The sequence below is a fragment of the Dasypus novemcinctus genome, chromosome 24, assembly GCF_030445035.2.
Source record: "Dasypus novemcinctus isolate mDasNov1 chromosome 24, mDasNov1.1.hap2, whole genome shotgun sequence".
Lineage (NCBI taxonomy): Eukaryota > Metazoa > Chordata > Mammalia > Cingulata > Dasypodidae > Dasypus > Dasypus novemcinctus.
This window is the reverse complement of record NC_080696.1, coordinates 33205728-33222607: the sequence shown is the minus strand read 5'-3', so window position 1 is coordinate 33222607 and position 16880 is coordinate 33205728. Positions and strand designations below refer to the sequence as shown.

Here is a 16880-nt window from a genome sequence, read left to right as displayed (position 1 = left end):
CTTGGGCTAACTCCAAACTTCACTAAATTGTGGGGAATCTCAAAACAACATGTGTGCATATATCTTCAAAAAAATACAATTTACAAAAATGATGTGGTGGGGTGGGAATCGGGTTATATGGGAACCTCTTATGTTTCTTGTTTTTTTATGTTTTTTAATGTAACATTCCTTGTGATCTATTAACTATAATTTAAAAAAATAAAACAAAAACAAAAACAACATGTGTTCCAAAAGCCACCTCTGCATTCCCTGCAGTGCCTGCCCCAGGGCCAGGAACAGATGAAGTGCTTAATAAACATGGATGGAAGTGGTTGGAGTCGCAGACCGAGGTTCAAATGTGCACAATCTTGAACGAGATACCTCATCTCTCAGCCTTCTTGTCCTCCTGTGTCAAAAGAAGGATAAGGCTGGTGCCTGTCTCAGAAGGCAGTTGCAAGGTTTCATGGAAACAGAAGCACGAGCTTGTGAACCAAAAAAGAGCGGAATGAAACAAAGCCCCTGTTCTCAAAGACTGGGTTGTGGCAAATAGGAGGCATCTCTTTTGAGACGCCTCCAGTTAATTGGCAGGGGCTGCCGGGAGGGCTGTGTGGAGGATTATGAAACTAGATCACTCCCAGCAGGACAGAGTGATTGATCACCAGTGCCTGCCACAGGGCAGGAGAAGGGGGTGGCGGCAGGGGCACAGTGCCCATGCTGGCTCTGATCTGGTTAGAGAGAAGCCACGTAAGCAAGGAACTCTGATAGCAGCTAGCAGTTCATGTGAAGGAGGCGGAATCAGGAACCGCTCACCAAGCCCGTGGCATTCAAGTGGAGCATCGAGGGGCGAACGGAGGGACTATCACTCTGAACAGAGGGAATGGCTTGAGAAAACACAGCATCAGTTGCGATGCTTTTTGGTACAAGTAACCCACCACCCAACCAAAGGTGGCTTCATCAGTAAGGAAAATTTATCTCCCAAGACAAGAAATTCAAAGGTAAGGGATTTCAGGGTGGCCATGTGCTTAGCTAAAATTTCTGTTATAGAAGGCAGAGGGTGTGGGGGACACGTGCCTCATCAGGATTGGGTCACAAGCCTCTGGTCTCCACCAACCTCTGGTCAGGGGAATTCTCTTAGCAAATGGCTTTCAAACTGGGCATGTGTCAGAATCGCCCGGAGGCTTATAAACACGGATTGCAACCATCCACGCCCACAGTGGCTGATTCAGTAGGTCTGTGGTGGGCCCGGGAATCTGATGTCTAACATGTTCCCTAGTGCTGCTGGACCAAGGACCACACTTTTGAGAACCACTGTTTTACGCCAGTCATGATTTGCCTCCTGGGGCCTGAACAGTTGGGGTGGGGGTGAAGGATGACCTCTGAAGGAAACTGGGGCTTTATCTGCAGGAAAGAATGGTGGGAAAGACTGTTCGGGTGACTACTAAAGAAGTCTCACAGAAGCTGGAAGGTGGGTGGTTTGGTAGGGCTGTGGCAGCTGGGTGGGGTAAGGTCGGAGATGAGACTTGAGAGATATTTAGGGATCCAGTTTGTGAAAAGTCAACATCAGGCAAAAGGGTCTGACCTTTAGCCTAAAGGTACTGCAGAACCATGGGAGGTACTACGGAACCATGGGAGGTACTACAGTGAGGAAAGGTCACCATCCGATTTGTGTTTCAGAAAGATCCTTCTGGGAGCTGAAGTGGGGAAGGCGCATTAAAGTGAGCTCTTCAGACCCTAGAGCAACAGAATTTCCTGGAGAGATTTTAAAATGCAGATTCCCAGGTCTTCTCAATGTAGCCTCTGGTTACAGAGATGAAAATCTGCATTTAAAACAAGCCCCCCCCCCCATGCACTTTGATCTACTTTGAAGCTTGAGAGCTTCTAGATTGGAGGGTTTCCCTGGAGGTAGGGAGACCTCCTCAGGGGCAATACGCCTTAGAATGTAAGCTCCTTGCAGGCAGGGACCATGCTTGTTTTATATCTTTCTTGTTCACTAGGCCTAGAACAGTGCCTGGCACATAGTAGGTACTCAATAAATATTTGTTTTGATGGAGTTAGGAACTTCGGTCTGGGTTCTGATTCTGCTGTGGACTCGTTCTTGTGCCTTCTGGCAAGTCCCTTTCCCCAGGGGCTCTTGTTTCCCCAATTTGTAAAACAGAGTTTGGAGATAATCCCTAAAGCCTTGGAGTGAGCTTCTGTGGGATTGATTGGGGCCCCAGCCATCCTGGCCTGGCCTTTCTCTCTTAAAGGAGCCAGAGGGATGGTGGCAGGTGATATCCCTCCTGCCTGGGTCTCCTCCCTCATCTTGTCTGGCCCAAAAAAGCCAAAACCCTAAGACACAAGTAGCTCATACTGAAATGACTTTTAATATCTCATGTCGCAGCAAAATTAAAAATATACAAAAAGTTTGTGGTGTACAAAAGAGTCTCAGTACGGAAGCCCCAGCTTGGGGCCCCCTCCCCCGCGTGGGGTTAGCACAGAGGGGCGAGTGGGGATGGGAATGGCACAAATGTAGTAAATACAAGGAGGCGGGATGGGACTAGAAGACAGGAATAGGGAGGTGGGGGGGGTGCTGACCAGGGAGGGAGGGACCACCGGAATCGTGCTGAGGGAGGGAAAGCAGCCCCTCAGCCATGGCTAGTGGTTCCTGGGGTTGGGAGAAAGGTGGAGGAGGGGCAGCCAGGGCTGGGGTTATCCTGGTGGGACCCCGAAAGAGCTGGGTTCTGGTCCCACCTGTCAGCCGCTCCCCACGTGACCTCAGGCAGGTCGCCTCCCGCCTCGGGCCCTTCCCTGTAAAATAGGATGCTGAATTGATTAAACTAGTGATTCCCAACTTGAGGTTCCAAATCCTGAGGGTCTGCGGAGGCAGGAAGAGGGCCCACGAGTGCTTTTGAGAATGTTCTATTAAACAAACAGACAGAATACAGATATTCCCCGCCCTCAAGCCCTAGAAGCTGCCTCAGGCCTTGGCAGCGTTTGTCTGCTCCAATCAGAAAACCAGCAGGGTTGTGAGTGGTGTGTAAACGGGCCCCTGGGTGGTCATAGATGAACTGTTGGTTGAGCCCAAAGGAAGCGAGGCGAGGTGAGGCGAGGGCCTTGTTAGGCCCGGTTTGGATTCTGAGTTTTGGGTGAGAGGGAGATGCAGGGATATCCCCACCCGGGGCCGTTCTCTTCCCCTCCTTGTCCCAGGTACCTTCCACTCTGGGATTATTGCCGGTCCCTCTGGGGCCCCCACCCCTTCAGCCTGGCCTGGGGGTGCCCTTACAGAGATTGTGCATAGAATAAAGGCCAGGGTTGGTGAGAGAGAAGGGAGGTGGGGGGAAGGGTGGATGAGGCCACCCCTGCCTGGCCCCTGGGGAGTTTTCTACCTCTGGGAGCCAAGTTGCCCCTGGACTTGGGTCTTCCTCTCCCCTCCCACAATTCCCTGCTCCAGAGTTGTTCTTGGCCCCCTCCTCTACCTGTAGCCACCAGGAACCCAGGGATGTCCTGTCCCCTCCCCAACCAGATGGCACATTGCAGTCCCTCTGCCCCCAGCCCCTGGGGCTCAGAAGCCCCTCTGGTTGGGAATGAGGGATTTGGACACATGCCCACTGCTGCCCACAAGGCTCGGCACTGCCTCCCTCCCACGGAGATGTAGCAAAGTGCGTTAGTAACACAGGTGATAGTGCCTCCTCCTGCAACCCCAGCTGGGAGGGAGCAGCTGCCAGCAGGGGTCAGGGCCAGCACAGCATGGGGGCAGGTGGGGCCTGACCTGAAGTACTCACCCTGTACCTGGACTTTCCCCAACCCAAAGCGGAGACCTCTGTGCCTACACTGCCCCGCAGGCTCTGGCTCCAGGGGGGGCCTCTAGCCCTTTATCAGATGATGGTCCCCGAACCAGGGACTCAGGGGATACCTAGGCCTCCCTCCCCTTTTCAGCAGAGAGGGCAGTGGGGTCAGCCCTCAGGTGACAAGGAGGTGCTGGTTTAGGGTTGGACTAGAAAAGTCGGGGGTGGGGGGCATGTCTAGGGCCTTTCCAGATGCCACAGGGCTCCCCAGAACCTTCTCAATACTTTGAATCAGAGATCTCAAACTGGCAGTTTGGGCCAAATATGGATGTCAGTCTGGCCAGCACAGCCATGCAAAATTTTGAATTTTAGGGCCTTTAGGCTGGGTGTGTACTCTCCAGCTTGCCCCCACCATTCCCTATCCTCTAGCACCTCCACCACTCTCATCTCCATTACCTGAGGCATTGAGTTTGCCTCCCAGGTACTCCTGCCCCAGAAAACATTTTCCCCACTTCCCTGAGAGGCTTCTGTGGACTCCAGGCGCAAGTGAGCGCCAAGGGAAACCGTGGCCATCAGTCCTTGGGAGGGCATGGGTGCTGCTAGGCAAGACCTTCTGCGGGCACTCCCAGCCCCCTTGCCCTCACCTGAGACCTGCAGGTATCCCAGGCCTCCCTGACTTCTGCTTTCCCCAACCTGCGTGGGTGACACGCCTCTGTGGGGTGCCGGTGTAGCAGGGAACTGGCTGGGGGTGCGGCAGATGTTGGGGGGAAACACAGGAGTGAGGCTGGTGAAAGGAGGGGACCAAGAAGGCTTCCCGTGGGAAGCCCCATGCTGGGGCAGGGTACACGGAGGTCTGGGCTGTTCAGCTGCGGTGACATTACAAGGCACATGGCACATCTGTGCGTGGGGGCGTGGTGAGGGGTGGGTGGAGCCTGCAGAGGCTTGAGAAGCAGTCAGCAGCCTGGGGGGCCAGTTTGTAGGACTGGGCAGGAGATCAAGAAAAACTGGGGGGTAGAAGTCTGCCCTGGGGAAGGGGACACTGGTCTCCTGGAGGTGGAGATACTGAGAGCGGGGCAGGGTCTGGTCTATTTGGCACCCAGAGTGTCCTGTTCTCTTCTGCTCCTGACAAAATTGGGATAGATCCTTCCACCTCTTGTCCCCGGAAAAATCCTAACTCTGCCATGGCCTCCCTGTGTGATTGTGGACAAGTCCCTGGCCCTCCCTGGGCCTCAGTTTCTCCTGGATATCGGGTGTGGATGGCAGATGGCCCAGGGGACCCCCAAGTCTCCTCTGGGCTGTGGTTCTGGGACCCTCCCTTACTTCAAGGACCCTGTAGGGATTCTGGGAAGGACTAAGCATCCCAGCTAGAGTGGGGGTCAGGGAATGGAGAGCGGGAGACAGGGACCCGGAGGTTCAATTCTGGCAGGAAGAGAGACACCAGCTGAGGTAGATCATGTCACAGAAAGGAAAACAAAACAGCCCGCAATGGTGCCCCCCCCATCCCAGTGAAAACAAGGGAAACATCAGGAACAACATGAAGTGTGGGGTCAGGCCAGGAGAGGGGGGTCCTCGGGCCTGGGAAGGACTGTCGGGAGCCCTGGGTGGGGCAGGCCTCAGGGGCTGAGCTCTCTCCGAGCACCAGAGCAGCAGGTGCCTAGAGCCATTTCCAGTGCTCTGCTGACCTTGCAGGCAGAGGCCCTGAGGGAAGGTTTTAGGGTTTGAGAAGACCTGGGGTGGGGCGGAATTAGGTCCATAAAGGCCTAGCACTGCAAGCTCATTCCAACCGGCTGAGTCCCCAGGAACTAACAGTAAAGGACTCTTGGCAACCAGGTAGGGTATTTTTAAGTTTCCTTCTAGGATGTAAGAGAATGGGGGAGCCAGATAAGCAATTCTAGAATGCTAGGGAGCAAAACAACTTGCCAAGAGTGACCCTCGTTTGTAAGGGTCTGAGCCTCAGTTTCTTAGTCTGAAAGATGGGCCGATAAACACTTCCCTTGCAGGAATGTTGTGAGCCAGGAAGAGTTTAAGGAAACGATGTGAGGTGAAAACTCCTGGGACAAAGTGCTGCCCTGGAGAGTCAAGTGGCTCTGGATGCCCGTCCTCAGTGGTCCTGTCTCAGAAAAGGCTTAGACACACATTAGACTAATGTGTCAGAGGACAAGGAGGATGGGTGAACCCATGAGTGGGTCTGGGTCAGCTTCCCCCCATCAGGCCTGAGGCCTGGTTCCATGTCTCCTTAGGGGATCAGGACAGAGGACGGAAGGAAGGAAAAGCATTCTTTTTGCATGGCAGGAAGGATACACATAGCAACCCGGCGGTGTAGGTGTACGTGCCGCCACCTGTGGTGCCAGGACAGTGGTGTGGGGCGACTGTACTACAGGTGTGAAGTGTGTGTGTGGCCAGTCCTGCCCTCTCTGCCTTTGGCATCATCCTGCACCCTGAGTGTGGCTCTCTCCCTACATCCTTTTCACCATCACCATTTGATGGGACAGTCAGGAACCTGGGATCTTGTGGGAAGAGTTGCCTCTCTGGGCCTCAGTTTCCCATCTCTAACCCAAGGGATGCTGAGCCAGCAAGGGCTAAGCACCTCTCTAATTTGCATAGTCTAGGATTCTCAGGGTCCACCCCATCTCCCAGCCCAGGTCTGCATCTGTGATTAACATTGCCTGTTGTCCCCTCCCAATAAACGCACCTTAGGTGGCATGGGGGCATTGGGAGACGGAGGGGGGTTTCTAAGCTCTGCCATGAGGCTGTTCCCTCACCCACAGAAACTGCTTACTTCCCCACTCCTACATGCCTTCACCCCATCCAGGACTGGCTGTCCCAGGTGGAGGGGAGGGCCCCTATCTGAACAGTCCCATGGGTACCCTGGGATGTGTGGGCCATGGGAATGGACCACAGGTCCTGGAGGGGTGTCTGTTCTAAGGCAAAACAAGTCAGTTTCTCAGATGCTGCCCCAGGGAGCCACATCTGCAGAGTGGCTGAGAGCCAGGATTCATCATGTCACGTCTCCAGCACTAATTTTTTCCAGCTGGGAAACAGTTGGCAGCTGGAATGTCTCAGGGGTTCTGAGGACAATTTCCTCTTAGGAAGATGGCCACCGGCCATCAAGTTCAGGGGCCCAGAACTCCGACAAGCCCTCAAAGTCTAGAACTGGAGCACCCATTCCCAGAACACTCCACTCACGCTCAGTTCTAGAGCCCCCTCCCCCCAAGGCAGGAGCACCCATGCCCTCATGCTTCATAACAGAATCCAGATCAAAGAGTGACTCCCTCTGACACTTTATCAGTGAGGTGGTCTAGAACTTAACCTGGAACGAATCATGTTTCTCTAGAACTGTTCCTTAGCTAAATGTGCTAGAACATCACCTACAATTGAGTCTAGACCAGAGTATCTTCCTAGGACATTTCATTTTACCTGGTGAGTGCTCAAGACCTTCATCTAGAACAAAGAATGGCTCCTTAAGACATTTCACCCAAGGGTCTAGAACCTCATCCATGACAAAGCCCACAGCAAAGGTCTCCTGAGGACTTTGCTCTTACAGCATCTGCTGCGCTCTGGATTTCAGACTTCCCTCCCCCTAGTCTTCCACCTCTGCATGCTTCTGTCAGCCTGGACCCCTCAGATGTCTCAGGGCTCTTTTTCCTGTCCATCTCCAGCACATTCACTTCCCCATTTCCCCACCCTACCCCAACTCCCTCCTTAAGTCCCCCCTTCCCAGGTTCCAAACCTCAGACCCCACAGGAATTGTACCAACCCGAAGATGCTCCAACCTCACCCCACACTTTTCTCGGCTTTCTCCATCATTCTCAGAGATCTCCCCCCACCACAGAAGCAGCCACCCCCACCCCTCTGAGGAGCACAGGACCTAGGTCATAGACCCCAGACAGGGCCTTTTCTCTGGCAGGTCCACCAGGGTGACACGTGGGCAATGCCAGGCAGGGGAGATGTGGTATGGAGGGCCCCAGGAAAGTGGGGCAGCTCATGGCGAGCGTAGCACCAGTTGACCCCTGGGCCCTGGTTGAGGGGAGTTTAGGGATGGGCCACAGGGCTGAAAAAGGGGGCCTGGGGCTTCTGCAAGGCTGCCCCCCTCCCCTGAAAGACCCTAATGGTGGGGCCACTCTGCCTGGACCAACAGATCCACTCCCCCTCAGCCAGGTGGCCCAGAAACTCGGGCTCAACACTGTGGTTGATGTGTGCTCAGCCAAGCCCGTCCCTTTTTGGGGGAGACTGTGGCCTACACCGTGGTCTCGTACTCCAGCAGCTCCTGGGAGGTCCCCACGCTCCGGTACTGCAACCGGGGAGTGGCCGGTGAGGAGTACTCCAGCGCCAGAATCGTCTTCCGGAGCCGGCGGTCAATAAAATGAGCATCCCACGCCGGGTACTTCTTTCGAGGCAAGTCAATCCGAATCACAGGCCCCTCTGTCCGCAAGGTGCGGGCCACTGGTGTGGCGGGCAAGCCGGGCCGCACCTGGAAGACAGGGGGTGTGGGGGTCCCAGCACGCTCGCCGCCCACTGAGGCCCCGTCCCGCTCGGCGCCTGTAGTCCTCGGCAGGGACCTTGGGGGACTCGTGATAGCGTCGGGGGGCGGGCCGCAGGGCTCTGGAGCCTCGGGGCAGATGCAGCCGGGCGCCTGGGGGCCCAGCATGGGCCCGTTGGGGTGCAGGAGGCAGTAGTAGACACACATGAAGAAGATGCCCAGTGCGAAGCTGGAGGCCACCACGCAGACCAGGATGAGCGAGCGGAAGTCGGTAGCGAAGTTGCGGCTGGAGTACCAGAAGCCAGTGAGCGCGGCGTTCTCCAGCAGCACGATGCAGTAGTAGAGGGTCATGCGGCGGCGGCTGGGGCCCTCCTTGACGTTGAACCAGCAGAAGATGTAGATGATGCCCACCACCATGTTGTAGATGATCTCCTCCCACTTGGACATGCAGAAGTCCGTCTCCCCCTGGATGACCCAGAAGGTCATGACGCACCAGTGGGCCACAATGAAGATGCCAAAGTAGAGCTTGTAGACGCTGGCAAAGAGCGCGAAGGCCAGGCCGCGGGCCGCGATGGTGAACAGGTGCCACAGCACCTGCGCCACGGCTCCCTTGTAGGACAGCGGCCTCTTGTCATCCCGCGAGTCCCGCAGCACCTTTTGGTAGGAGGCCAGCGTCCAGGCCAGGGACACCAGGGAGGCGGAGGTGGAGAGGGCTGTGGAGACAGGGCAGGGGCAGGGTGGGCTGGGTTAGGGGTGGGTCTGGGTTGGGGTCTGGGGAGAAGGGGAGGGGTCTGGGTCAGGAGCTGGGTTCTGAGGAGGTGAGAGGGAAGGGGCAATGGCACTGTAGGGTGCCGGGGCAGATAGTTTCAAGAGCAGTGAGGAGTTGGGAGTTTCTGCCAGTGAGGAGCGTTAGGGAGGTGGGTGCTGGATGGTTTGGGTCTCCAGAAGGGTCAGGTTTAGGTCTCTAGTGTAGGGCTGTTAGGGTTCGAGGTCTTGCAGGGAGAAAGGGGAACCTAGAGTCCAGGGCTCTGGGAGTGGAAGAGGAAGTGGGGAGTGGGGTCCGATGAGGGCACGGAGGGGACTATTTGAAGATCTGGGTGGCCAGGATGGGGCTGGCGTGGAGAGAGGTTCTGAGGGCTGAGCCAAGGTGGGCGGTGGGGACAGCAAGAGGCCCTCACGGGGTCTGAGGGGCAGGTGTGTGTGTGGGGGCTGGGGAGCTCCAGGGAGGCTGGAGGTGTGGCTTTTCTTTGACCCTGAGGGGGTTGACTTGTGGGCCAGCTGTGGAAGGGGCAAACTGTGGGGTGACCAGGGCCTAGTGGGGAGGTGCAGGGGGCCCAGGCGCAGGCTTGATGGGGGCCCAGGAGGCTGAAGGTGGACACCACCTCGGAGGGGATGGACAGGTTGTCTGGAAACTGATGGTGGTTGGGTGGGTCTGGGAGGCAGGGGGATCCCTGGGAGATACAGGCTGGGATCAGGACAGCTGCGGGGTGAAGGGTGAAGGGGCAGGGGATGCCGGCAAGGGTCTGAGGTGTGGCCACGGCAGAAAGGGGGGTCTGGTCTGTCCCAGGAATGGGAAACGGAGGAGGGCGGGAGAGCTGAGGGCCCAGGGGACTTGAGAGGTGGCAAGGGGGTGGAGGGGCCAGGTCTCTCCTCAGCAGGGTCGGAGGGCCCGTCGCCATCCGCGTCTCCCCAGGCCTGGGGGCGGTGACTGTCAAAGGGGCCGCGCCTCCCTGAACGCTGACAGTGAGTGGGCCCCGGAGGTGGCACGGGGCCGCCCAGCGGGCCGAGGCTGGGCGGGCGGAAGGGTGGGCGCGCCCGGGGGTGGGGGCTCACCGGGCAGCAGGTCGGGCTCGCCGTCGCCGTGCAGCATGAGGCTGAGCTGCAGCACGAGCTGCGGCGCGCTGCGCAGGAAGGTCTCCAGCAGGCGCAGCATGCTCACGTCGGCGCTCTCGAACAGCATCCGCCAGTAGAAGTGGCGCCGCAGGCGCTCCCCGCGCCAGCGGCTCTGCAGTCCCAGGTACATGGCTCGCAGGTACCTGCGGGAAGGACGCGCCCTCAGGCTCCCGCGCACCCCCTCCCACTGCCCTGAGTCTGCCGGTGAGCCCAGGGGACAAGCCCTGGGCGCCCTGAACGGGCTCCTTACCTTAAAACACTGGCAAAAAAGCAAGCCCTTAATAAGCATTATCGTCATCAGTATTTCTGTGGTGGATTGGGGTCTGCTTTCTTTGCAGGCAACCTGACACCTCGCAGTACCCTGAGCTCCCAAGAGCCCTATTATTATCCTCATTTTATAGATGAGGAAACTGAAACACAGAGAGGTATGTCACTTGTCCAAGGTCACACACCGAAGCAGTCAGGATTCAAAGTCCTCGGGATCCACACTCTAGCCATTAGGCAACTTTCCCTCTTGCTGTCAGCCCTAAAGGGCTTCGCCCGTACACAGGTTCCTGCCCCTGGCAGAACCATCCTTCAGGGGCAGACCCTGGTGCCAACCCCAGTTCTCTTGTGAACAGCAGCTTCCTGGCATGTTCCCGGACCCATCTGAGTGCCCGGGTCTCACCACAGGGCACAGAGAAGCTGCTTACAGACCGCTTCCCCTGGTGTTTGAGACTCTTGCCGCAGCTCATGCCACCTCTTCCAGCAAACCTCATGGCTCCAGCTACGCTGCGCAGGTCACCAGTTCCAGAGCTCACAATGCCATCCCCCGCCACTGAGTTTTGCACCAGCTTTTCCCTCTGCCTAGAACACCCACCTGTCCTCCAACCCCATCACAACTCCAAATCTTGCTTTTCTTCCAAGGCTCAGCCTTTCGACATGACTTCTTCCAGGAAGCCTTCCAGACCACCCATCCAGCTGGGCTTCCCTCTAACCCGGCACTTGTCACGGAGAGGTTGAAGCTATCCAGTTCCACACCTGCATCTGTTTCCCCACAAGACTGTGCACTCCATGAGGATGCCTGAGTCTGATTACTTACCACTGTACCCCCAATATTTAGCACACAATAGATGCTCCATCTGTACTGGCTGAATGAATGAATGCATCTGCAATGGCAAGTCTGTTGAATTGAATGGAACTCTGGTAACCCTGAAAGTAGTATGGAAGGGATTCTGAAGTCCTACATTCAAGTCTGACTTTGCTTCTCTGAGCATTAGTTAACCCCTTCCAAGGTGGCTGTGAGGAATAAACAGATGAGAAGATACTTTGCAAGGTGTGAAATGCAGTGCCCATGTAGGATGGGAAGGGACCTGCCTGCGTGGATCTCTGGGTCTGGTTTCCCCTCTCTCACCTGGTTTCTTGCCCAGCAGCCTTGGCTGTTGCAGCCACAGCCCCTTCCCCAAGCCCCCCAAACTCTCTGATTCTTGGTTCAGGCCTGCCCTTTGCTGAAACTGGAGAGGGCTTCTCCAAAAGTGACTTCCCCAGGAAGCCAGAGGAGAAAATCCCAACACAGACTCACAGGCCCTATGGCCTGAACCTGACATTGGGCAACCAGGGATTTGGGGCAGTCTGTTCCCAGATGTGATGTGCTGGCATTTCCAGGATGAACCAGGGAACCAACTGTATGAATATTAAACTTGCACTGCCAGTCCAAGGGGGCAACTGCAGTGCCCCCTGGCCTTTGGGACTGACTGACATTCAGAGTTTCCCCAAATGAGTGTCCAGGCCTTAGCAGCTGTGTGACCCTCTCTGAGCCTCAGTTTCTCCATCTGCCAATGAGAGGGCTTGACGACTCTGGAGATCCTTTCAGAGCTACTGTCCTGGGACCCAAACTCTCCCCTAGACATGGCCAGAAATGTCCAACGTAGGACCCTCCACCCCATCCCTGGGACCTTCCAGCACCAACGGGTGGTGCAGACACACCCTCAACATGACACACCACCAGACCAGTAGCCAGCAAGGGGAAGGGCTCTTCCCTCAGACTCTGATGTAGGAAACACAGAGCCTGCTCAGTCCAACTCTCTCATCCAATGCTCAGTTCTGCCGGCAGTTTCTAGTTTCCATTCCAGTGCGTTTACTCCCTCTGTGTGCTGGCTTCCAGGCACAGGGAGTCACTGCCACCTGAGGCAGGGCCTTTGGATTCTGAGCAGCTTCAAGGCTGGTTTATTTTCCTTCTAGTGAGCAGAAATTTGTCTCCCTGTATCTTCCATCCTCTGGGCCCCTGCCCCAGAAGCTGGGATTTTATTCTACCTTCCCTGCCCATCCTCCATTTAAGGGACCCTTGCAACTTAAGGCCAGAATCATTCATTCACATAGCCAGCAGAAGCTCAGTGCCAGTCCCTGTGCTTTTAAGTATCTTGCAGTCCCATGGGAGAGAGAGAAAATAAGAGCTGAAATAGATGCTCCAAAATACATTTGAACACCCATGGAGGATAGGGTCAGAGAAGCCTGGATAGGCACTTGAGGGCACACAAAAGGTGAAAGGTGAAAGGTGAAACAAACAAACAACAAGCAGACAATGAGCAAAAATAACAAGCAGACAATGAGCAAAAAATAAACAAGCAGGGAACGATGTGGCTCAAGTTGAGTGCCCGCCTCCCACACGGTAGGTCCCAGGTTCAGTTCCAGGTGCCTCCTAAAGAAAAAAACAACAACAGACAATGAGCAAAACAACAAGCAAACAGACAAGGGAACCAAAAAAAAAAAAAAGGCGAAAGGGTATTCCAGGTGGAAGAACCAGCTGATACAAAGGCACAGAGGCATAAGAAAATATAGTCTTTTGGAGGAATGACCAAAGGTTTGATGGGTCTGGAGGAGAGAGTTTTAATGGGCAGTGGCATAAGAAGGCTGGAATTGTGAAGCGTATCACATTCTGGGCTAAAGAGTTCAAATTTTTTCCAAATCTGATTTTTATCCCAGAATCAGGGTGATGTGACCAGCTTGGTTGCTTAGAAAGCTCACTCTGGAGGCTGGCTTGGAGGAAAGCCAGGGGAGCCTGGGGTTTGATCCAGGACTGAAATGACAGGACTGAGCTGAGGCAGCAGACAGAGGAGGGGCAAGGAGCAGGGCTGGAGGCGGCCAGATATGGGGGCCCAGGGGGGACGCCAAGATGGCTCCCCGAGCTTCCGAGGGGCCCAGGACACAGACCACGTTTCCTGGCCTCCGTCCCCTTCTCCCCACTCCCAGGAAGGAGAGACCAGCTGGTCCACCATGAAGGGGCCTGGGGAGCTGGGGGAGGGCAACACCCTGGAAGTTTCTCTCAGGCTGGAAGACCATCTGTTTCCCAGCCCGGCCAGCATCCATCACCACCTGACAGGCTGCCTGCCCACCTCCCCACCCACTCCTGCCCCTCCTCTGACGGCTCCCAGTCAACCACAGACAAAGGCCCACACAGCCCAGGGCTGCTGTGGGCCGGGGCAGGGGTCCGGGAGGACAGAAAGGAGGTTCTGAGCCCCGGGAGTATGAGGTGAGCAGACAGTGCGAAGAGACCGCGCTGCATCGGGGATGGCAGGCCTGGCTCGGCCCTTGCCCTGCCTCTTTTGGCCACAGCACCAAAGCTGGCTGGTCCTTCCGTTTGGCACTGAAGCCTTGCCTGCGAGATTTTCATGGGCTCGGGAAAATGTTTGAGGCTGGAAAAAATAACGGTCTCCTGAAAAATACAGGGGAAAATTGCAGAATCAGAATTAATAAATGTTTAATTAAATGTCTGCAAAACAAAATGATGCCAGCCAGTCAACTGTAATTTGGCTTTTATCTGATTATATACAATTGACATTTGATGTTCCACGTGGCTGCATTTTAATATATTTGATAGATGTGGGGACCTCAAAGGTCTTAAAATAGCTCTCCTAGGACAAGCCACCTAGCTTCCCTGAGCCTCAGTTTTCCCTTCCCTAAAATGGGGCTAGACCTACCATCCTATTTTATGTCACGGGATGAGGATCAGAGAGTCAAGGTGGCAAGGAGGCTTGTGGGTTTGCTTCCCAATCCTGCCCATGACCTGCTGTGTGGCCTTGGGTATTCTCTCTACCTCTGTGAGCCTCATTTTCTTCATTGTTGTGAGTATTGAGTGAGGTGTTGGATTTAAAAACAATTTGTGGGGGGTGGGGGGTATATGGGGACCTCATATTTTTTTAATGTAATATTAAAAAAATAAATAAAGACAAATAAAAATAAAAATAAAATAATTTGTAAACTGTAGAGGGATGTGCACATAGAGAGGGGGTGCATTCTCTGGTGGAGACCCCTGGCTCTTCCTGACCCCCAAGCAGCCTCTCTTGAAACCTTCCCCAGGAGTGTACCCTATCCCACTCTCTTTGAAAGGAAGTTGGAAGAAGTTGATCTTCGCCATGCTTGGGACTGACACCACTCACAGAGAAGGACCGCAATCTCAGGGAAAGGAATCCATGCTTGATAGAAGGTGTATATGCGGGGGTGAGTGTTGCCATTCTCCAAAACACACCCCCAGCCCATCCTTTCTCTCTACTGCTACCGTCCTGGTCTGAGCCACCATCAACTCTTGCCTGGACAACTGTGCCAGCCTGGTCCCTGGGCTCCCTGCACCCACTCCTGCCCCCTACATTCCATTCTTGACATGGCAACCAGTGGGCTGTGTTTTAAACCTAAATCAGATCATGTCACTTCCCTTCTTGAAAACTTCCAAGGTTTTCCCATCACACTTGGAATAAAACACAAACTTCTTCTTTTGGCTTGCAAAGCCCTAAACCATCTGGCCCTGCCTGTTTCTCTCACCTTATTTCAAACGACTGTCCTACTTGTTCCTGATACTCCAGATGCACCGGAGGCTTCTCGAACCCAGCCAAGGTTGTTCCTGACTCAGGGCCTTTGCACATGCTATTTGTTCGGCTGAAACACTCCTCCCCCAGATCTCTGTGAGGCTGGCTCCTCATAAGCTCATTTGTCACCTTCTTAGAGAGTCCCCCACCACTAGGTCTCCCATCTCATGTTGGCACCTCCACCCTTGCCAAATCACTCTCTAGTCTACCACATCATCCTACTTATTTTCTTCTTAACTCTGAAACAATCTGATTATTAATTTACATGTTTATTTTCTATTCTGCCCATTGACTGTGGCTCCATGAAGGCAGAAACCTCGTCTGTCTGAATCACCACTGTGTCCCCAGCCTCAGTGCATGTAGTTGGCACTTAATAGGTATTTGTGGAATGAATAAATGTGTCTTTCTCCTGATCTCGGAGGCCCTAGGGTTTCTCTGCCTGAGTTTGCATTGAACTAGGTCACCTCACGGGCTTCTCCCTTCCTCTCTGATGCTTTTCTGCCCTTCCTCCTCCAGGAAGCCTTCCCCAGTGCTCCTCCAGCCTGCTTAGAACTCCCCTCCTCTGACGGCTCCCAGACTGAAACTGGCTGAGGCCTGGCATGAGCCAGGCACTGCGATAAGCAGCCTAACAGACCCTTTCCACTGCCCCATTTTTCAGGTGAGGAAACAGAGGTGCTCAGAGGCCTACTTTGGATTTAGTCTCCTGACTCCCAGTCTTGTGCTCAGAGCAGAAGAGTTCCAGAAAGAAAATCAGAAGTGTGTATTGTTGGGGCTGGGGTGGTGGAAAATGAGCCAAGCCTGGAGGAGAGGAGAGTAGCCAGCAGTTAGGGTGGGAAACCCCTCTATTCAAAGACCACAAAAGTTGTCTCTTTTGGACTGCATTGCCTCCGTGAGCAGACAGGAGGGTCAAGAAATAGATGGCAGGAAATGGACATGGCTCAACTGATAGAGTGTCTGCCTACCACGTGGAGGGTCCAGGGTTCTATACCCAGGGCCTCCTGACCCGTGTGGTGAGCTGGCCCATGCACAGTGCTACCATGCACAAGGAGTGCCGTGCCATGTAGGGCAGCCCTGTGTGCAAGGAGTGTGCCCCACAAGGAGAGTTGCCCTGCTTGAAAAAAGTGCAGCCCGCCCAGGAGTGGAGCCACAGACACCGGGGCGGGGTGGGGGGGGGGTGGGGGGAAAGGGGAGAGAAATAAATAAAACGAATCTTAAAAAAAAAAAAGAAAGAAATAGAAGGGAGGAGCAGATTGTCTCAAGGGGTTGAGTTCCCACCTACCACATGGGAGGTCCTAGTTTTGATTTCTGGTGCCTCCTAAAGAAGGTGAGCTGACTCGGCAAGCTGATACAACAAGATGTTGCAATAAGACACAAAGGGGGAAACACAATGGAAGATACAACAAAGCAGGGAGTGGAGGGAAACGGACTTTGGCCCAGTGGTTAGGGCGTCCGCCTACCACATGGGAGGTCCGCGGTTCAAGCCCCGGGCCTCCTTGACCCGTGTGGAGCTGGCCCATGCGCAGTGCTGATGCGCGCAAGGAGTGCCGTGCCACACAGGGGTGTCCCCCGCGTAGGGGAGCCCCACGTGCAAGGAGTGCACCCATAAGGAGAGCCGCCCAGCGCGAAGGAGGGAGCAGCCTGCCGAGGAATGGCGCCGCCCACACTTCCCGTGCAGCTGACGACAACAGAAGCGGACGAAGAAACAAGACGCAGCAAAAAGACACAGAAAACAGACAACCGGGGGAGGGGAGGGGAATTAAATAAATAAAAAAATAAATAAATAAATCTTTAAAAAATAAAAATAAAAAAAAGAAAGAAAATAAGGTTTTTTAAAAAAAAAAAAGCAGGGAGTGGAGGTGGTTCAAGCGATTAGGTGCCTCCCTCCCACATGGGAGGTCCTGGGTTCAGTTTCTGGTACCTTCTAAA

At 54.7% G+C, this 16880-nt stretch overlaps 1 protein-coding gene across 1 annotated transcript in view; it reads right to left on the bottom strand.

Moving 5' to 3' along the window:
- Positions 1-2323: 2323 nt before the first annotated feature.
- Positions 2324-16880, bottom strand: part of XKR7 (XK related 7) — a 32075-nt gene continuing 17518 nt past the window's right edge. The window contains exons 2-3 of the mRNA XM_004464037.3: positions 10057-10259; positions 2324-8936 (exon numbers count right to left, since the gene is read on the bottom strand). Coding sequence (XP_004464094.2) covers positions 7981-8936; positions 10057-10259 — 1159 coding nt within the window. The 3' untranslated portion in view covers positions 2324-7980. The remainder of the gene's footprint in view (positions 8937-10056; positions 10260-16880) is intronic.